The sequence below is a fragment of the Martes martes genome, assembly GCF_963455335.1.
Source record: "Martes martes genome assembly, chromosome: 11".
In the NCBI taxonomy this organism is placed as follows: Eukaryota; Metazoa; Chordata; class Mammalia; order Carnivora; family Mustelidae; genus Martes; species Martes martes.
Window position 1 is genome coordinate 9,416,465 of NC_137899.1, and position 22,349 is coordinate 9,438,813.

Genomic DNA, 22,349 nt, shown 5'->3' on the forward strand with positions numbered 1-22,349 from the left:
ACTGATCACACCTAGAGTACAAATCTTAACATCAAAATAGAATTTATTGCACTGATGCTGGGAACATAAACTGGTATAGCCACCATAGAAAACAGTATGGAGGTTCCCCCCAAAATTAAAAAAATGAACTACCACATGATCCAGCAATTCTACTTCTGGGCATTTGTCCAAAAAAAAAATGAAAACACTAATTCAAAAAGAAATCTGCAATGTTCACTGTAGTATTATGCACTAAGACATGGAAACAACCTAGATGTCAACTGGTGGAGGAATGGATAGAGAAAATGTGACATAAATCTACAATGGAATATTATTCAGCCATAAAAAAGGTAATCTTGCCATTTGTGACAAAATTAAGTGGGCCTTGAGGGCATTATGCTAAGCAAAGTGAGTGAGAGAAAGACAGACAGCACATGATCTCACTTTTATGTGGACTCTAAAAAACAAGCAAACAAAAACAAAAACCCCAGCAAACTGACAGATATAAACTAAGAAGACAGAGAACAGGTTGATGGCTGTAAGGGGTAGAGGGTGGGGAAGGCAAAATAGGCAAAGGGGGTCAAAAGGTCCAAACTTCCAATGATAACTGGAATGATGATGTCACAGAGATATAATGTACAGCACAGAAACAATATTTAGTATTATACTATACACTTGCAAGTTGCTAAAAGAACAGGTCTTAAAAGTCTCATCACAAGAAAAAAACTGCGTGGTGATAGGTGTTAACTTCTTGTGATGGCCATTTCACAATATGTATATTTAATATGGGATCTTTATTTACACTATATACCTGAAACTAATATAATATGTCAATTATATCTCAATTTAAAAACTAAAAATAAACCATTCACCACTAAATGAACCTTAGCTCCTTGGAGAAATGACTAAGTGCACAGCTGAGGCACAGTAAGCACACAATGAACACAAACCAGTTTATGCTGGAAAGTAAGGAACTGCTCAAAGAATAATGGAAATATGATTGAATAACACAAGAGGTAGCAGTGAAAAGGTCTCCAGTGATCAAATATGAAACAATTTTATTATCAAAATAAAGTAGATTACAACACATTATTTTAAAAAGGAAGCCACGAATCAATCCATATTGATATAAATTCATAAATGAATAATCAGAAAGTGTGATAAATAATAGATGTTTATCAGGTTTCAAGCTACCGTCCCACAAAATAATCATTAATACAAAGGGGTAAAAAGTGTAGAAACCTGGCAGACACCACCTTAATCCAATGATATAGTTATTAATGGACAAATTGAAATGGATGCCACCTGTGTCTCTTAGAAGAACACAGCATTAGAAAGACGGCAGAGGAGTAGGGCACCCGATTTCAACCGGTCTCCTGAATTTAGATGGACAGCTACCAAACCATTCTGAACACCCACGAAATCAGCCTGAGATGTAAAAATATGTATCTGGATCTCTACAAGCAGAAAAACACAGCTGTCCCGAGGTACGAAGTATGCAGCTGTGATTCTGCAGGCAGAGACTGGAAGATAAACAGAAGGGGAAGGGAGCCCTCATGAGCTGGTGCTGGGACGGAGAGATAACACGGGAGCAAGAAGTGTCACATGCTGGGGACCGGGCACAGACTCACACACCGGTAGTGGCAGGTAATGGACTTTAGTCCAGCCCCCAGACAGGATCCAGGAGCTGTGGGTGCACCTGCACGAACCACGGGTGGCTTGTGGTTTTAGAAGCACAAAGAGCAGAGACGTGCCTGACCCTGGGATCAACCTAGGGGAGTGTTGCTGTGGGGCACACAACTGGGGAGGCTGCGGTTTTTAGCAGTGCAGACAGAAACAGAGACTGTGTGTCCTGAAAAGCTCAGTGAAGAGCAAACTGCGATTTCTCTCTTAGAGACAGAGGTTTGGATATGGTCACCTCTGTTCAGACTCCTGGAAGAGATGTAGAAAGCCGCCAGGGAAAGCGGCAAGAGAACAAAAGCCCAAAAAACCGGTTTTCACTAAGCCCATTCCCCCCCAAGGGGGGCAGGGCAACTCTGCCCAGGCAGGGCTGTGCCTGAGCAACAGCACAGCAGGCCCCACCCCCAGAAGACAGGCTGAAAGAACAAGAGGCCAACAACCCTAAGTTCCCTATAAAACAGGTACATCTTGCTTGGGTCATGGTTAATACTCCAGACTCTGTACATTCCCTCAACAATCCTCCAACAGAATGACAAGAGGAGGAACCCTCCAAAAAGAAAAGATTCCCAGTCCTCTGCCACAGACCTAATGGATATGGATATAAGCAAGATGTCAGAAATAGGATTCAGAGTAACAATTTTGAAGTCGGTATCTAAGCTTGAGAAAAATATTAGCGACAATATAGAATCTCTAATGGCAGGAATGAGATCTAATCAGGCCAACCTTAAAAACGCTATGAATGAAATGCAGTCTAAACTGGATACTCTGACTATCAGGGTAAATGAGGCAGAAGAACGAATTAGTGAGCTAGAAGATAAGATGACAGAAAAGAAGGAAACCGAGGAGGCCTGCGAAAAACAGATTAAAGACCAAGAGATCACATAGAGAGATTAATGACGCCATGAAACATTCCAGTGTCACAATTACTGGGATCTTGAGGGGTGGAGAGACAGAGAGGTCTAGAAGATATCATTTGAGCAAATCGTAGCCAAGAACTTCCCTAATCTGGGGAAGGAAACAAGTGTTCATGTCCAAGAGGCAGAGAGGACCTCTCCCAAGATCAAAGAAAACAGATCAATGCCTCGACATGTAATAGTAAAACTAACAAATGTTAAATCCAAGGAAACAATCCTGAAAGCCACTAGGGGGAAGAGATTCCTTACATACAGAGGGAGGAACATCAGAACAACATCAGACTTGTCCCACAGAGACCTGACAAGCCAGAAAGGGCTGACAAGACATATTCAGGGTACTAAATGAGAAGAACATGCAGCCAAGGATACTTTATCCAGCAAGGCTGTCATTTAGAATGGATGGAGAGACAAGGGGCTTCCAAGACCAGCAGAAACTGAAAGAATATGTGACCACCAAGCTGGCCCTGCAGGAATTATTAAGGGGGGTTCTATAAAAGAAGGAGGACCCCAAGAGTGATAATAGACCAGAAATTTACAGAGACGATCTATAGAAACAAGGACTTCACTGGCAACATGATGGCAATAAAACCATATTTTTCAAAGTGAACGACCTAAATGCTCCCATGAAATGGTAACGGTTAGCAGATTGAATAAAAGGCCACAACCCATCTATATGCTGTCTACAATGGACTCATTTTGAACCTAATGATATATCCAGACTGAAAGTGAGGGGATGGAGAACCATTTTTCATGACAATAGACCTCAAAAGAAAGCTGGGGTAGCAATTCTCATATCAGACAGCTCTGATTTTAAGCTAAACACTTTAGTAAGAGATACAGAAGGACACTATATCATTCTTAAAGGGTCTATCCAACAAGAAGATCTAACAATCGTAAATATCTATGCCCCCAACATGGGAGCAGCCAACTACATAAGCCAACTGTTAACCAAAATAAAGAAACATATTGAGAATACTACTTTAACAGTAAGAGACCACAGTACTCCACTCTCAGCAATGGGCAGATCATCTAAGCAGAAGATCAACAAAGAAACAAAAGCTTTGAATGACACACTGGATCAGATGGACTTCATAGATACATAGAGAGAGAATATTCCTCCCTAAAACAACAGAATAGTCATTCTTCTCAAATGCACATGGAACTTTCTTCAGAACAGACCATATACTGGGTCACAAATCAGGTCTCAATTGATACCAAAATATTGAGATTATTCCCTGACTATTTTCAGACCACAGTGCTTTGAAACTGGAACTCAATCACAAGAAAAAATATGGAAGGGATTCAAACACTTGGAAGCTAAAGACCACCCGCTAAAGAATGTTTGGGTCAACCAGGAAATTAAAGAAGAACTGAAACATTCATGAAAACCAACGAGAATGAAAACACATTGGTCCAAAACCTATGGGATACAGCAAAGGCAGTCCTAAGGGAGAAATACATAACCATCCAAACCTCACTCAAAAAAGCAGAAAAATCCTGAATACACAAGCTAACCTTACACTTAAAGGAACTGGAGAAAGAACAAATAAAACCTAACCCGTGCAGGATAAGAGAAATAATAAAGATTAGAGCAGAGATCACTGAATTAGAAACCAGAAATACAGCAGAGTAGATCAACGAAACTAGAAGCTGGTTCTCTGAAAGAATTAATAAGATCGATAAACCACTGGCCAGACTTATCCAAAAGAAAAGAGAAAGGACCCAAGTTAATATAATTATGAATGAAAGGGGAGAGACCACAACTAACACCAAGGAAATAGAACCAATTATTAGAAATTACTATCAACACCTATATGCCAATAAATTAAGCAACCTGGAAGAAATGGATACATTCCTGGAAACCTATAAACTACCAAGACTGAAACAGGAAGAAATTGACAATCTGAATAGACCAATAACCAGCAAGGAAAATGAAGCAATGATCAAAAACCTCCCAAAAAACAAGAGTCCAGGACCTGATGGATTCCCCAGGGGAATTCTACCAAACATTTAAAAAATAAGTAATACCTATCCTCCTGAAGCTGTTTCAGAAAATAGAAACAGAAAGAAAACTTACAAATTCGTGCTATGAGGCCAGCAGTACCCTGATCCCAAACCAGCCAAAGACCCCATCAAAAAGGAGAATTTCAGACCAATATCCCTAATGAATATGGATGCCAAAATTCTCAACAAGATCCTAGCTAACAGGATCCAACACATAGGATTACCCAGCACGACCAGGTGGGATTTATTTCTGGGATGCAAGGGTGGTTCAACATTCACAAATCAATGTGACAGAAAACATTATTAAAAGAAGAGACAAGAACCATATGATCCTCTCAATTGATGCAGAAAAGGCATTTGACAAAATCCAGCATCCTTTCCTGATTAAAACTCAGTTCTGAGGGCAGGGATAGAGGGAACATTCCTCAGTTTCATAAAAACCATCTATGAAAAGCTCACAGCGAATGTCATTCTCAATGGGGAAAAGCTGACAGCATTTCCCTTAAGATCAGGAACCTGACAAGGATGCCCACTCTGGCCATTATTGTCCAACAGAGTAAACCATAAGACACCTGGGAATAAACCTAACCAAAGAGGTAAAGGATCTATACTCTAGAAACTACAGAACATTTGTGAAAGAAATTGAAGAAAACACAAAAAATTGGAAAAACATTCCATGCTCATGGAGTGGAAGAATAAACACTGTTAAAATGTCTATACTACCCAGAGCACTCTATACTTTCAACGCCATCCCAATCAAAATACCAATGGCATTTTTCAAAGAGCTGGAACAAACCATCCTAAAATTTGTATGGAACTTAAAAAGACCCCATATTGCCAGGGAAATGTTGAAAAAGAAAACCAAAGCTGGAGGCATCACAATGCCTGACTTCAAGCTGTATTACAAAGTTGTGATCATCAAGACAGCTTGGTATTGGCACAAAAACAAACTCATAGATCAATGAAACAGAATAGAGAGCCCAGATGTGGAACCTCAATTCTATGGTCAACTACTCTTCGACAAAGCAGGAAAACATATCCAATGGAAAAAAGACAGTCTCTTCAATAAATGGTGCTGGGCAAACTGGATAGCTATGTACAGAAGAATGAAACTCGACCATTTTCTTATTCCGTATAAAAAGATAAACTCTAAATGGGTGAAAGATCCAAATGTGAGACAGGAATCCATCAAAATCCTAGAGGAGAACATAGGCGGTAACCTTTTCAACACTGGCCACAGCAACTTCTTTCAAGGCACATCTCCAAAGGCAAAAGAAACAAAAGCAAAAATGAGCTTTTGGGACTTCATGAAGATCAAAAGCTTCTGCACAGCAAAGGAAACAGTCAACAACACAAAGAGGCAACCCACGGAATGGGAGATCTTTGCAAAGGACATTACAGATAAAGTGCTGGTATCTAAGACTTATAAAGAACTTCTCAAATGCAACATTCAAAAAACAGATAATCACATCAAAAATGGGCAGAAGACATGAACAGACACTTCTCCAAAGAAGACATACAAATGGCTAACAGACACATGAAAAAATGTTCAACATCATCAGCCATCAGGGAGATTCAAATCAATACCACATTGAGATATCACTTTACACTCGTTAGAATGGCAAAAATTAACAAGGTAGGAAATAACATATGTTGGAGAGGATATGGAGAAAGGGGAACCCTCTTACATTGGTGGGAATGCAAGTTGGTGCAGCCACTTTGGAAAATGGTATGGAGGTTCCTCAAAAAGTTGAAAATAGAGTTATCCTATGACCCTGCAATTGCACTACTGGGTATTTACTCTAAAGATACAAATTTACGTAAGGAATTATGTAACATTCCTTTACATAAGCTTGAGAAAATACCTACCTCCAAGGGTTTCTAGGAGAATTAAATAAAATAACATATAAAGTGCCTAGTAGAGTTTCCAAGTTGCTGGGGTATAGTAAGTATTTGATAAATGATACTCCTCTTGAGAAACAGCACAAAGTATGCAGATAAGACAATCAATTACTCTGATTTGGACATTTTTCCATTAGCGATGTAAATATCGCATGAACAACAGTGGAATACTATCACAACACTAGCCTAAGTCGAAGCTAATTCATTCTTCTCACTCGAGTAAAAGCTGTAAGTCTCTGACAAAAGTTTGCAAATTCCCACTCATCCCTCCACCTTCTTGGCCCTCCACACACACCCTTTATGTGTGCCTACAGGACGAGGGATGGCTAGGGGACTGGGAGCCCACGGGACACATCTGGCATAGGGTTGAGTTTCAAAGGCATAAAGATGGTAGCGAAGACATTTTACAGGCAGAAACTCTAAAAGAGGGTCCGTGTTCCACAGACAGACTATACGTCACCTTTCTGCTCTGCCAACTTCCACAGGTCCCGAGCTGCTGCCCAAGACAGTGTCATGGGATATTCCACAAGGACATGCTTGCCAGCATTGAGGAACTGCCTTTGGAAAAAAAGAGAGAGACAGAGAGAAAATACACTTCAAGGAAGCGTCAATAAAACGCCCTGCAGGACAGAGAACGGACTGTGATAAATACATGTAAGTCTCTGGGTCACGAAGGACTGCAGACGAGGGTGGGGGCCAGAGGCTAACCTGTACTTCCCGTCACTTTCTACTAGGCTAGAAGAGGCGTTCCGGTTATGTGTTCATTTGAACATTCATCCATTCACTGACTATGCTCATCATTCAGGACTACACTCATATAGTCAACTAGGTACCATTTGCCAGCTACTCTGGAGGAGAAACAAAAGACATTAACCTGTAAATTGCCTATTATCCCGTGGAAGCCATACATACAGCCTACCACACCCATGGACAGCCAGCGCTGCCTGAGCCAGTCTGAAAAGGTTTCAGTATCATCTGAAACGCGAGGAGGCATTTTCCAGGTGCGACCTACAAGATGAGGGTACGGAGATTTGTCCACTGGGTCATGCATGGTACGAGTTTCAGCACAGCTGGGGAGTAGACTACTGGCAGGAGAGGGAAACAACGTCATAAAAGTAGCTGAGAGCCTGACTGTGCAGAACCTAGGATGCTCTGCTCCGAAGTTTGGATTTTATTCTCCCGATACTCCTAAGGTGCAAACATTTATAAAATGAGAACTACAAAATCACCTTTTTAAGGAAATATACTCTGGTGCCAACGAAGGGTAAAGGGAACCAAGGAAAGGTGTTTCTTTCCACACTGGAGCTGAAGCGGCCAGGAGGGAGCAACCTATCCTGGGGAACGGCAAGCTGGCAGCTGCGATTTAATGTAGGGACCGAGAAGGGAAGTGAGACTCAGGGACGTGGCTGGAACTGCCTTGTTAGCTGTCAGGTCGTGCATGGGGCTCCCCTTTCCGGGCTCAGTACCCCCAAAGGCTTGAAGGGCTCTAGGCTTCGTCTCTGAAGGTGCGGCAGGGGAACGTGTCACTTCTCTTGCTTTATAATGTCATCTGCCCTCTCCGATGTCACCACTACCTTCTTTCTGCACTTCTCTCATGGCAAAAGCCATTCATATTAAAGGAACTCTTGGAGATACTTAAAATGTTAAAAGCACAAAGGATACAATGGTGGCAGCTGATCCAAACTTAGAAAGGATTACGACAATTTGCCAAAGCGCCATGAAGATACTGGCTCCGCCTCCCAGTATGACAACAGGCAAGCACTATTCAATCTGCTGTCAATGAAATCTTTTACAAAGAACACCCTTCAATTCTTTGTATTGTTTTAAATTTATAGTATACCAAATAAATATTAGTTCCACGTAGTTTTCATTTTCTTTCACATTTGTAACTCACAGTAAGAGTTTTTAGCATTTTGACAATTTTTTTTTTACAGATTTTATTTATTTATTGGACAGAGATCACAAGTAGGCAGAGAGGCAGGCAGAGAGAGAGGAAGGGAAGCAGGCTCCCTGCTGAGCAGAGAGCCCGATGCAGGGCTCGAGCCCAGGACCCTGAGATCGTGACCTGAGCTGAAGGCAGAGGCTTTAGCCCATTGAGCCACCCAGGTGCCCCTAGCATTTTGACAATTTTTAAAGGTGATGGCTCCACTGTGAGTTTCCCCTTCAGTTATTAAAATTTCTTTAAGAGATTTCAGTTTGCCCCGTCATTTTTATGCTCCTGCACTGCTGTGCAAGGTAAGGACCACCGACATTGAAAACCCACCTGATATAGTCTTCGTGGCTAGAGTTCTCAGTGCAGATATAAGCGACCTCAACCTCTTCACTGGAAAGAGCATCTTCTAAGGAAATCTGCCGGACTTCGTCAATGTTCCCAAGCTCTCGTCTATTTGAGAATAACAAAAATGCAACACGAAAGTCCACAGCATATCCGATAAGTGAGCACCATCCTTTTCCTTGCCTTCCAACTATGTCCTGGTAACCAGCTTTTGGAAATGAAGAAATTAACTCCCTCCCTCCCTCCCACTTCCAGGACATTACCCGCCACAGAGTGAGAAACACAGCCTCGGGGTTTAAGTCAAGAGACCTGGCATCGAGCGCCGACACTACTGCTAACAGACTGTAGGACCTGGCAGTCTTTGAATTAGTCCATCTCTAAAATGAAAGCAACTGCTCTCCTTTTATCGCAGGAGAAGTGGTCTCTAGGACCACTAAGTACTAGGACTACCAGACTTCACTCACAGTCCAGGAGAAGAAGGAAGACACATTTAAGTATGTAAGCTCAACACTAGACCAACATGAGAGCTGTCGTGCTTGGCGGTTCAGGTGGGTAGTTCAATAAAGGCAAGGAACATCTAATCTAGGGTTTTGGAGGAGGCTTCCTGGGGGGATGGTAGGACTTAGCAGGTAGGACGTGAGAAACAGGGCATGTGAGAAGGGGAACAGTGTGATAAAGGCAGTGGTGCAGTAAAGCAGGGGGTGTGAGCTGCCATCTTCCCATATGACTTGAGTAGTTTATAGACGTCGTCACTATATCAGGCACGGCAGCCAGCTAGGAGAGGACTGGTTTAAGGGGCAAGGAGAGGCCCCACTTCAGCCTTGAGCCCGACTGCTGTGTTCAATCCAGCTTCAGGTAGGGCTACAATGGGAGTTACAGGGCTGGTGAATAGTAATTTTGATGTCCCATTTATGTGCAAGTCCCTTCGACTCTTACTGAGGGGAGAAGACTGACCAAGGGCGGACTCCTACCCCTTCCGGGTCTCTCTAGTGCCCCGGATGGTCTGTGTGGACCATCACAATAGTTAACCACGCTTTGTTCGATTTCTCTAAAGCATTAAAAAGCAGAGAGAGGTACCTAGGTTGCTCCCCACCCTCTCTCCTCAGCCAACACAGTGCCTACATCTTGTTCACAATTAACACTCATAAATGACCTTATACAGTGTGAGTTTGGTGATTGGCGTACGTAAGGAAGTGGCGAGCGATGGAGGAAGATCCTGGGTGAGTGTGGGTCAGAGAAGAAGAAACACAGTGAGAAGTCTGGTTTTGACTGAGTTACAGGAGATAAAAATGAGGCTCAAATTATCAAAGGGAAAAGAACACAAGTTGCTTAGATGATGGGCTTTGGAATCAAACAGACGTGTATTCAAAGTCAGGCCTTAGACTTTCTAGCTGTGTGTCCATAGGCAAATTACATAACCTCTCTGTGGCTCGGTTTCCTTATCTGTAAAGCGGGGTTCATAACGCTATCTATGTCAAATGGCTGGTAAGGCTTGTAAAGCCCAGGGCCACCGCATAGATGGCTATGATGATAACTGATACGATGATTAAATGGCACACACCGATGGCCTTCTTTCCGGCCAAGCCACCATGTGTTCCCTGTGCCCCTTGTGTCACCATCAGGCCCTACTCTCAACTTCCCTGCCTTTGTCTTCGCAGTCCCCTCGAGGCTGACTCGCTGTACATCCCCGCTGCAGGTCCAGCACTCCCGGCTCCCAGACTCATCCCAACTTGCAATCTTGTGGGCTTGACCCTGAGCACGGTTCCCTGGAATGACCCCAGAGCTGGCTCTCTCTCTTCCTGGGTCTGGAGAATCTCTATGTCCCAAGCCCTAATTCGCCTCACTGGTCTTGCCATGAATTACAAGGCACAGGACAAATGCCAGCCACCTGGACACGAAGCCAATCAGGTTCAGGAATGCCGAGGAAGGATGCGGATTCCGCAAGTCCCTGATCCGCACGGAGCCGGCTCTGCCAACGCCAACCACCACCACTCCGAACTTCCTCTCAGGCTGAAACACAAGGGACCAAGGAAGGATTTTTAAAAACAGTTAAAGCCTCTAGCAGAGAACAGCAAAACAAAGACACATCGGCAGGACCAGTAGAATTCAGACAAGGGAGGAAAAGAGCCAACCCAGAACATACATGAAGCCGTAGCATACGAGGGGGGACTAAGACACTCCCTGAGCTGAGAGCGCGGGGAGCAGTGAGCTCCACCCAGCATATATTTCTTTCTTTCTTCCTTTCTTTTTAAAGATTTTATTTATTTATTTGACAGACAAAGATCACAAGTAGGCAGAGAGGCAGGCAGAGAGAGAGGAAGAAGCAGGCTCCCTGCTGAGCAGAGAGCCCAACGCGGGGCTCCATCCCCGGACTCTCACATCATGACCTGAGCTGAAGGCAGAGGCTTAACCTACTGGGCCACCCAGGCGTCCCCCAGCACATATTTCTATAGAAGCTCTGACGGTGTCATCCACAGAGAAGGCTCCTCACGCTTGGTGTTCCATTTCCACCACCACCTCTCCAACGTTGAGAGATTTCCCTCTTTAAGTCGTACCTCTGTACTCCCTGAATCCTTCCTCCAGGGGGCATACAATCTGATACAGGAGGGCTCATTCTTAGAGAGATGCTGCCACCCAGGACACGGGGCAAGCCATGAGCGGTCACCTTACTCAGACTTCCCACTACAGCTTCTGACTTCCAGCCGACTTCACTCCCACTGTCAGGGAAAGCTTACCCAGTATTTGGGGGGCCTGCGAGGGGCTGTATGCAAATAGTATCAGAGTGAAAAATCAAGTCGATTCTTCAAGTTACAGAGCCTCTCAATTCATCCAAACTGATAGAAATGACCTCTACACATCCCTCAAACCCAGTCCTCCTTGGATGTTTCCGAGTGTAGAAATGGGGATGTCATCTCGGATTCACCCCTTCCTGCCACCCGTGATACGTGTCTGTCACCATTTCCCATTGATTCTGCCCCTCCTTGTGTCTGCAGCTCTAGGGCTGGCCCAGGATTTCTTTGCCTAAATCACCTGTTCTCACTCTTTCTGATCTCATTCTTCCCATGCATCGCCCACAGGCTTCCCAGAGCAGCTGCTTAAGATAAAACTGCAGTCCCTCCCCTGATTAAAGCCCTTCATTTCCCAACTGCTTTTGGCTGAAGGTGTCCTCCCAAAATTCATATACTGAAACCCTAAGCCCTAGTATGATGGTATTAGGACATGGGGCCTTTGGGGGTTTAGATGAGGTCATGAGGCAGAAGCCCTCATGAATGGGATTAGTGCCCTTAGATGAGTCACAAGAGACCTTGCTGCTTCTCTCTGTGCTCGGCCCAGGTGTCAGCAGTCTGCAACTAGGAAGAGAGCCCTCAACCAGAACTTGACCCCGGAACCTGATCTCAGACTTCTAGCCTCTGGAACTGGAAGAAATAAATTTCTGGTTTTTACAAGCCATCCGGTCTATGGTACTTTATGGGTTTTCATAGCAGCCCAAACTAAGACACCGGCTAAAGACAGAAAAATACTGAAGTCCAAGTTCTTTAAAAAAAAAAAAAAAAATGCTGAATATTATGCTGCACACCTGAAACTAATATATTATTATATGTCAACTAAATTGCAATTTAAAAAATACTTTAAGATGGAAAAAAAAGCCTCTCTGGCCCTTGGTGTTCATGCAACAAAAACATTAAAAATATTTCATTCTCTACCACTGCCCCTCACCCAAGGTGTAGTTCCCTCAGATTCTCCCATCTCGGTAAATGCCACACCATTCACTCGGTTGCTGAGGTCCCTAAACTTGGGATTTATCCTTGCCTTTTTCCTCTGTCCCCCATTCCATACCCAATTCCATCAACAAGTTGTCAAGATCCATCCATAAGCCTTCTAGCTACTTCTGTTCATCCTCATTGCTACCCCCTAACCCACGTCACAATCTCATCCATTCGACAGTTCCAGCAAACTTTCTAACTGGTTCCCTTGCTTTACTCTTTGCCCTAGTCTGTCTACTCTTCATACAGCAGCAAGAATGACCTTTAGACTAAATATAATCAGTTAATTATCTGCCCCTCCCCACCCGCCTCCCAGGTTTCAACTCTCTGGAGGCCACCTTTTATTCTCAGAACTAAGCCCAAACCATTTGCTGTGGTCTACAAAGGCCTTTGCCATCTGGCCCCTGCCTATTTCTCTAAGCTCATCTCCTAGCCCTTTCCCTCTTGTCACATTGGCCTTCTTAAGTAAACCATACATGCAAAGGCCCTTTTTCAGCATGTCACAGTCATTTTGCACCTCAGGGCCTTTGCATGTATGGTTTACTTTGAAAAATGTCAAGCTCCAGGGATGTACTATGGACAGACCCTGCTCTTAACAGAGATCTTAAAGAAGGAAGACAGCAAACAAGTCAACACATGAATAAATGTCAAGTGATAGTGTGCATTACCAAGATAATGAAGTGGGGTAAAGGGCATAGAGGGAGATTTTAGGAGGGGGTGCTTTGGCTTTGAAGGGGTGGTGAGGGAAAGCCTCTCTGAGAAGGCAGCTTTGAACAAAGACCTGAATAAACTGAGAAGATGAGCCACACAGTTATCTGGGGGCAAATGGGGCAGAAGGAGGCATCCTTTCAAAGGCTTCAAGGGGGGCAGATAGCTGCAGGGCTTGGAAATAGGGGATATAATCAAAAAACATGCAACAACATACGTCTTGTACTTAGATATGAAAGTCTTAGGGTAACTGGGTAATGGACATTAAGGAGGACAGGGATGTAATGAGCACTGGGTGTTATAAGACTGATGAATCACTGAACTCCACCTCTGAAACTAATAATACACTATAAGTTAATTAATTGAATTTAATTTTTTTTAAAAGGCAATTTAAAAACAAGCAAGCAGAAAGGCTAGAGTATTAAAATAAAAACAACCATTTTGGTTGACTGCACTTAAAAAAAAGAACATAAAGCTGCCTGGTATCTCCCATCTCTCTCTTATCTTAAAACTTTTCTTCTTTATATAATACTTACCACTTAAATATTTTAAAACCACTTTTGTCTGTAAAACTTAAAAACAAGTATTTAATTAATAAATAAATAAATAAATAAATAAATAAGAGGGTAGGAAAATCTTTACCAAAGACTTCTTTACCAAACATTGAGGACTTCCAAACTTGGCTCTGTCTACTACTTCTGGTCACCTCTCCCACTGCGTACCTTTAGACTTCTAACTTTCCAAACAACTGGAAAGTATGTAAAACTTTGTACGTTTGCTACCTTTAAGCCTTTGCAAATCCTGTGTCCCTTGAGCTCCTCCCTACTGCCCACCTGTAAACCTTCAAAGCTTTGAAGACCTGGGCATCTTATGAAGCCCTTTCTGATGCTATTGGTTAGATTATTTTTTTTGCATCTAATAAAATTCACCCATTTTAGTAAATGTCTATGAGTTGTGACCAACATACAGTCATATTACCACCACAAATCACGATATAAAACAGTTCTGTTCATCCTCCTCCAAAATTACTTATGCTCCTTTGTAGTCAAACCCAACTCTCACTCCAGGCAACCGCAGTTTGCTTACTCTCTCAATAGTTTTGGCTTTTCCAGAAAGTCATATAAATGAAGTCATATAATATGTAGTGTTTTGAGTCTGGCTTGAACTTAGCACAATGCATTTTTTTTATCTACGTTGTTACATGTATCAGTAATTTCTTTCTTCTTCTTCTTCTTCTTTTTTTTTTCTAAGTAGCATTTCTCCTGCTCCCAGTTTGAATGAATTCATAATTTATGCTATTCTGAATAAAGCTGCTATAGTCAGTCATTGACTAGTTTTTGTGTAAATTAAACATGGTTCTTATTTAACTTGGGTAAATACCTGGGTATAAGAGTGCTGGGTCATATGTTAAGTGATGTGTTTGAGACTTACAGTAAATCATATGTTATATTTGCTGCGTTTTATGTCACGTGTAGATTTAACTTTATGAGAAATTGCCAAACTGTTTACCAAAGTGAATCCTGGAATGACTCTATGTACTATTTTGCATTCTCATGCCCAATGTCGGGGTTCCACCAACATCTAGTTCTATCAGGTTTTCTTTTCACCAACATCTAGTACTATCAGGTTTTTCTCCTCCTTTTCATTCTAGCCATTATAATTGGTATGTTGTGGTATCCGTGGCTTCTACTTACATTTCCATAATGACTAGTGATGTTAAGGGCTGTTTCATGTGCTTATCTGTCATCTGTATATCTATACTGGCGATGTGTCTATCCAAATCATTTGCGAACTTCTATTCGGTTGTTTTCTTATTAGTGAGTTTTTAGAGTTCTTTATATATTTTTGATATTGAATTCATTTGTCAAATTTGTAATTTGCAAACAGCTTCCAGTCCGTAGCATGTCTTTTCATTTTCTTAAGAATGTCTTAAGAAGAGCTTCAAGTCTTAACGTTGATGAAGTCCAAATTATCAAAAAAATTTAATGTATCATTCTTCTGGCTAACACAAAGACACAAAGACTTTCTCCTATGCGTTCTCTCAGCGGTTTTACAGTTGAAGGCTTAAAGTTTTAGTTACTTTATGTTCTCATTTGAATTAGTTTTTGTATATGGTGTAAGGTATGAATCAAGGTTCTTTTAAAAACATTTTTAGGTAGAGAGGCAGCCTCTCGAATGTGTATTCCACAGGCTGAATCAACTGCCCACAGTGAGGCAGAGGTATGCCAGGCTTGTATGTAAATACACCCAGACTTCACACCCAGCTCATGTACCATCTGCTCTGGAAGCCATAATGAGCTTTTCCCCCTCTTTGCGTATGATATCCAATTGTTCCAACAAAAATTTATTGAGAATAACTTTTTTTTTCCACTGAAATCCCTTTGCACCTTTGTAATATTGTCTCAATTAACGCAGTTTTATAGTAAGTTTTAAAATCAGTTACTCTCAACCTTCCAACTTTTTCCCCTTCTTTCCCAAAACTGTAGTTCTGCCTTTACATAAAAGTTTTACGATCAACTTGTCAATTTCTAACAAAAAGAAAAAATCTGCCAGGATTTTGAATGGGAAAACATTGACTATATAGAGTAGTTCGGGAAAAAAACAAACATCTTGGAATAGTGAACCTTCAAATTCATGAACATGGTATATATCCTCATATGTTCTTCTTTGATTTCTTTTATTCTGTCATTTTCAGTGTATGAATCTTGTTTTGTTAAATTTATACCTAAGTATTTTGTGATTTTTAGTGCTGCTGTAAATAGTATTTATATTTTTTAAGGTTTTATTTATTTATTTGACAGAGATCACAAGTAAGCAGAGAGGCAGGCAGAGAGAGGAGGTAGCAGGCTCCCCGCTAAGTGGAGAGCCTGATGCGGGGCTCGATCCCAGGACCCTGGGATCATGACCTGAGCCGAAGGCAGAGGCCTTAACCCACTGAGCCACCCAGGCACCTCAATAGTATTTATTTTTTAGCTTCTACTTCTAAACTGTTTATTGCAAATATATAATTGATTTTTGTATATTGAGTCAGATTTCCTACATAGACCATAAGTCAAACATAAATAGAGATGGTTTCACTTCTTCCTTCTCAATCTGAAGTGCTTTACTCAACTTTCTTGCCTTATTGCACTGGTAGGTCTTCCATTATGATTCTGACTTAGATTAGTGGGAACAGACATTCTTGCCTCATTTTTAATCTTAGGGAGAAAACACCGGGTCTTTAACATGAAAAATGATGTTAAATGTAGATTTTTTTTGTAGATACCCTTTATCAGGATGTGAATATTTTTTTCCATTCATATTTTGCTGAGATTTTTTTAAAATTATAAATGGTCTAGTTTTATCAAATGCCTTTTCTGAGTCTACTGATGTGATCATTTAAACTCTTCTTAAAATCTATTAATACATTAGTACCTTTCATTCCTAGGATAAACCTCACTTGGCCTTGCAGTATCTTTTTTATATACTGATGATTCTATTTGCTAAAATCTTTTTAAAAATGTTTGCATTTATGCTCATGAAAGTTACTGGTCTGTAATTTTCTTATAATGTGAAATGATTCCTAGGATAACTAATTTTATTAAAAGTATTGTCTTTTTTTTTTAAGATTTTATTTATTGCTAGAGAGAGAGAGAGCGCGCGCGTGCATGCAGGCTCAAGCAGTGGGGAGAGGCGGAGGGAGGAGACTCCCCACTAAGCAGGGAGCCCAATGCAGGACTTGATCCCAGGACCCTGAGATCATGAACCGAGCTGAAAGCAGACCCTTAACTGACTGAGCCACCCTGGTACTACATTGAGCATACCATGCTCATGGATTGGAAGAATAAATATTGTTAAAATGTGTATATAACCCAGAGCAATCTATACTTTCAATGCCACCTCGATCAGCATTCCACTGGCATTTTTCAAAGTGCTGGAACAAACAATCCCAAAAATTGTGTGGAACCAGAAAAGACCCCAAATTGCTAAGGAAATGTTGAAAAAGAAAAACAAAACTGGGGCATCACGTTACCTAATTTCAAGCTTTACTACAAAGCTGTGATCACCAAGACAGCATGGTACTGGCACAAAAACAGACACAGACCAGTGGAACAGAGTAGAGAACCCAGATATGAACCTGCAACTCTATGGTCAAATAATATTCGACAAAGCAGGAAAAAATATCCAACAGAAAAAAGACAGTCTCTTCAATAAATGGTGCTGGGCACCATTTGGACAGCTATACATTGGACAGCTATGTATAGGAGAATGAAACTCAACCATTCTCTTACACCATACACAAAGATAAAATCGAAATGGATGAAAGCCCTCAACATGAGGCAGGTATCTATCAAAATCCTAGAGAAGAACATAGGCAGTAACCTCTTCAACATCGGCCACAGCAACTTCTTTCAAGATGTGTCTTCTCCAAAGGCAAAGGAAACAGAAGTCAAGAATGAACTTTTGGGACTTCATCAAGATTGAAAGCTTTTGCACAGCAAAGGAAACAGTCAACAAAACAAAGAGCCAACCCATGGAATAGGAGAAGATATTCACAAATGACACTACAGACAAAGGGCTGATATCCAAGATCTATAAAGAACTCCTCAAACTCCACACTCAAAAAACAGATAATCATGTCAAAAAATGGGCAGAAGACAGGAACAGACACTTCTCCAAAGAAGACATACAAATGGCTAATAGACACATGAAAAAATGTTCATCGTCATTAGCAATCAGGGGATTCAAATCAAAACCACATTGAGATACCACCTTACATCAGTTAGAATCGCCAAAATCAACAAGGCAGTAAACAACAAGTGCTGGAGAGCATGTGGAGAAAGGGGAACACTCTTACACTGTTGGTGGGAATGCAAGTTGGTGCAGCCACTTTGGAAAACACTGTAGAGATTCCTTAAGAAATTAAAAATAGAGCTGCCCTATAACCCTGCAATTGTACTACTGGGTATTTACCCCAAAGAAACAGGTGTAGTGAAAAGAAGGGCCATCTGTACCCCAATGTTCATAGCACCAACGGCCATAGTCGCCAAACTGTGGAAAGAACCAAGATGCCCTTCAACGGACGAATGGATAAAGAGGATATGGTCCATATATACAATGGAGTATTATGCCTCCATCAGAAAGGATGAATACCCAACTTTTGTAGCAACATGGCCGGGACTGGAAGAGATCATGCTGAGTAAAATAAGTCAAGCAGAGAGAGTCAATTATCATATGGTTTCACGTACTCGTGGAGCATAAGTAATAACACAGAGGACATTAGGAGAAGGAAAGGAAAAGTGAAGTGGGGGAAATGGGAGGGGGAGACGAATCATGAGAGACTATGGACTCTGAGAAACAAACTGAGGGTTTTGGAGGGGAGAGGCGTGGGGAGTTAAGTGAGCCTGGTGGTGGGTATTAGGGCAGACATATATTGCATGGAGCACTGGGTGTGGTGCATAAACAATGAATCTTAGAACACTGAAAAAATAAAATCAAATTAAAAATAAAAATAAATATAGAATAAACTAAAAATAAAATAAATTAAACTAATAAAATAATTTTGGAGGAACTTCAGGGGGTAAGGACATGAGTACGAGTGATGGACCACCACTCTGAGAGGGGAAAAGGAGATTCCAAATAGTCAGGAAGAATAAGAAATATTTGTGGTATATGTTTAGAATCTCTCTGAAAGCATAGCCAATAAACTAGTTAACTCTGTTTGCCTGGGAGCATGAGAACCAGAGTAGCTGGGAGGGAAGAGGACTTTTCAGGGTAAATCTTTTTTTTTTTCCCCCTAAATTCTTTAAAATTTTGAATCATGTGGATATATTAGTTATCCAAAATAAAAACACTTAAAATAGATACATATATCCAAGCGATGCTCCAAGCAGATTAGAACTCTACAGCTTGTGACCCCTTGCTTACTTCCATCTCCCTACCTGGAGGTCTCTCTACGGTGCCCAGAATCTTCTGCTGCCCCACCCTGGGGACCTCCTGCCCCTGACTGTCCAGTCCACTGACCCCAATCATTTGACTCATCACACCTCCAGGCTACAACTGCTGCTTCCACTGACACTTTCTGACCCAGCCGTAATCCGGTTTCCACTGCCACGACTCTCTGCTTCATCACAGACCATCTTTTCATTGATAAATTCAAGGTCTTTTTCTCAGTTGCACTCCTCTGGACCTCAGACATATTTAAAACTTATTTGGACTTTCCCTCCTTTCTTGGCTTCTCTCACCTCGTACTGAGGTTTTCTTTCTCTCTTTTTTTTTTTTTAAATTAAAAGATTTTATTTATTTATTTGACAGAGAGAGATCACAAAGTAGGCAGAGAGGCAGGCAGAGAGAGGGGGGAAGCAGGCTCCCCGCTGAGCAGAGAGCCCAATGTGGGGCTCGATCCCAGGACCCTGAGATCATGACCTGAGCCGACAGAGGTTTAACCCACTGAGCCACGCAGGCGCCCAAGGTTTTCTTTTCACACTTCACCACTTTCCTTCTTCACCCTGCCCTCTGGATGTGCATACTTCCCAGGGCTCAATCTTTGTCCCTCTGTTTTTTTCTCTTCCCCATATCCCTGGATTTCGGGGATGGGGGATCCCTTCATTCCTAAGGTTTCCATGACCACCTTTATGCTGAGGACTCCAAAATCCCCAGCTGTGAGCCATCCTTTCCTCCAAGCTCAGCCTAAAAAGAAATACCAGCTGGTCATTTCCAATTTGCACCTGGCCATCTCATTGTGACCTGGATCACAATCTTCTGTGCCAGGTGCCAACCATCCACCCCACCTGGCTGGCTCTGCTTTGATCTTCTGGGCAAAGGCCAGTGGCTCCACAAACTCCCTAAGGGACCCAGCTTGAAAGGCTCGAAGTCCTCAGAGTCGTTCATGTATTCAACAAACTTCCTCTGAGATCAAAGGACTAGCTGAGGCTGAAAATCCCTCTCCACCCTTCTATTCCAGATAGACTCAGCCACAGCAAGTTTTCCCTGAAATTTTCTGGCATGTGATTTCCTTCCTCTGCATTTTCACTAGTCCGTCTAAGTTCTGGATTGCATTACAAGACTACTTAACAGTTTCTGAACCATCCGATCACTTGACTAAATGACGACTGCCACTTGGTGAGTACAAACAACGTATGAGGCATCACACCAGGTGCTGCGCGTATGCTAAGATGAGTAAGACACACAGAGAGCTATATAGATGTCAGAGAATGGCAGGTAACAAAAAAAGAGATAAAGAGCAATGGGAGTTAATGAGAAGGAGGTATCACTTCCAGAAAGAAAGCCCTGAGAAACTTTTCATGTCGCAGAAATGGCCTATGAACTGCACGGACAACATTAGCTGAACTGGGCGCCTGGGTGACTCAGTTGGTTAAGCCACTGCCTTTGGCTCAGGTCATGATCCCAGAGTCTCGGGATCGAGTCCCACATCGGGCTCCCAGCTCCACAGGGAGTCTGCTTCTCCCCTTTCATGCGCTCTCTCTCTCTCTCTCTCTCAGAAAAAATAAAATCTTAAAAAAAAAAAAAAAGATTAGCTGAACATGCACAAGAAGACAGGCATTCACAGAGTCAGACATCAGAGCTTGTATGACCATTCTGCCCCCAATACTCCGTGACTTGAGCAAGCTACTTAACCCTCATTTCCTTATGCTACAAAACAGAGGTGATAATAGCATCTTGCTCATAGGTGTCCTGTGAAGTTTAAATTATGCACAGCATGGGGTACTGTGCAGCAGATTAACTCTGTTTTATCTTGAAAATGCAGTCCTGAGTGGAAAAATTAAGAAAGAGAACAAGCTATAAACCGTGACACAGTAATACAATTAGTGAAATTAAAAGTATACTACACGGTGGTTGCCAGGGGCTCGCAGTGAGGAGGAACAAAAGGAGTATTTCAGAGTGAGGGTCTGAATCCTGATTGTGGTAATGGCTATGCAAACTGATGCATGTGCTTTAATTCACACAACTTGTGCACCAAAAACAAAAACAAAAACAAAACAAAAAACCATTTTACGAAATGTAAATGTAAAGGGTATTTGTACAAAAACAGTAACATACACTTTCATGAATACACGGAAACAAAAAGGTAATCATCTAATCCAATAGGACAATAGCATAGCTGTCTTGGGAAAGGGGAGAACAAGGATAAAGACCACAAGGAATGAGAAAATAAATACAAGAGAGGAGCCCTGCACACACCAGCAAGGACCACACGTCACAAACCGGGGCTGAGGAGTACCTTCTAGGCTTGAGGTGTCCTCCTCTGCCCCCCAAGAGGGAGAGAGAATGACCTAGAGGAGGGTAAGGAAAGGAAAGGGGAGTAAGTACTGGAAGTGAGGAAGGGAAAAGGAGGCAGAAAGTCAAGCAAGAAAAAGACAGATTTGGAAGGTATTACGGTCTCACTTACCGGCAAATCCCATGAGTACAAGTACCGTATCTTTAATTTTTTTACCATTATAGCCATCAAACCGAGTCTAAAGTCTGGTACAGTGTACTGTTACACTTCCATTTTAGTGACTAAGTCAAGAAAACAGGATTTACAGCATGGAGCGTGGGAAAGGAGGGAGGAGGATGTCAAGCTTCCAGGCCACGCACAGAGGTGACTGTGGTGCCATTCCCTGAGAAGCCTATTTGGGGCAGCCGAAAAACAGCAGGTCCAGCTTGTTTTGGAAAGAGCTGGAGCACCTGGAGAACCTCTCAGGGGAGACGAGCAATCCAGGCTTCTCAGTGTGCAGATCTGGAGGTGGGGAGGAGGATGTGGTCGAACAAATCCACTGGGGACATTCCTAAACATACGACTAACAAAAACTGTGGGATCAGATGAGCAGCCCGGGACGATGGGCAGGAGGAGGAGTATCCTGGGGAACACAAAGTTTTCAAAAGCAGGCAGACCACAAGCCCAAGAGTCTGAGAAGATGTGAGCAGAGAGCTAGGCAGAAACCCTGGGACTGCATGGGAACTACTTGAAGAACATGACCAACAGGGTCAAATGCTTCGAAAAGGAACTTTCCACCGAATCTGGCAATAGGGATGCTACTGGTGACCCTTCCTTGCAAAGTTTTGGTGGAACAGTGAGAACCAAGTCAGACTGTAGCGAAGCTGACGTAAAAGGGAAGTGAGAAAGTGGTCACAGACACTGAA

At 42.2% G+C, this 22,349-nt stretch overlaps 1 protein-coding gene across 1 annotated transcript in view; it reads right to left on the reverse strand.

The window, feature by feature from the left end:
- The window catches only part of BLVRA (biliverdin reductase A), a 44,211-nt gene that overhangs the window by 11,636 nt on the left and 10,226 nt on the right, over positions 1-22,349 (reverse strand). Inside the window, exons 3-5 of the mRNA XM_080818123.1 lie at positions 10,643-10,764; positions 8,743-8,862; positions 6,940-7,037 (exon numbers count right to left, since the gene is read on the reverse strand). Coding sequence (XP_080674249.1) covers positions 6,940-7,037; positions 8,743-8,862; positions 10,643-10,764 — 340 coding nt within the window. The remainder of the gene's footprint in view (positions 1-6,939; positions 7,038-8,742; positions 8,863-10,642; positions 10,765-22,349) is intronic.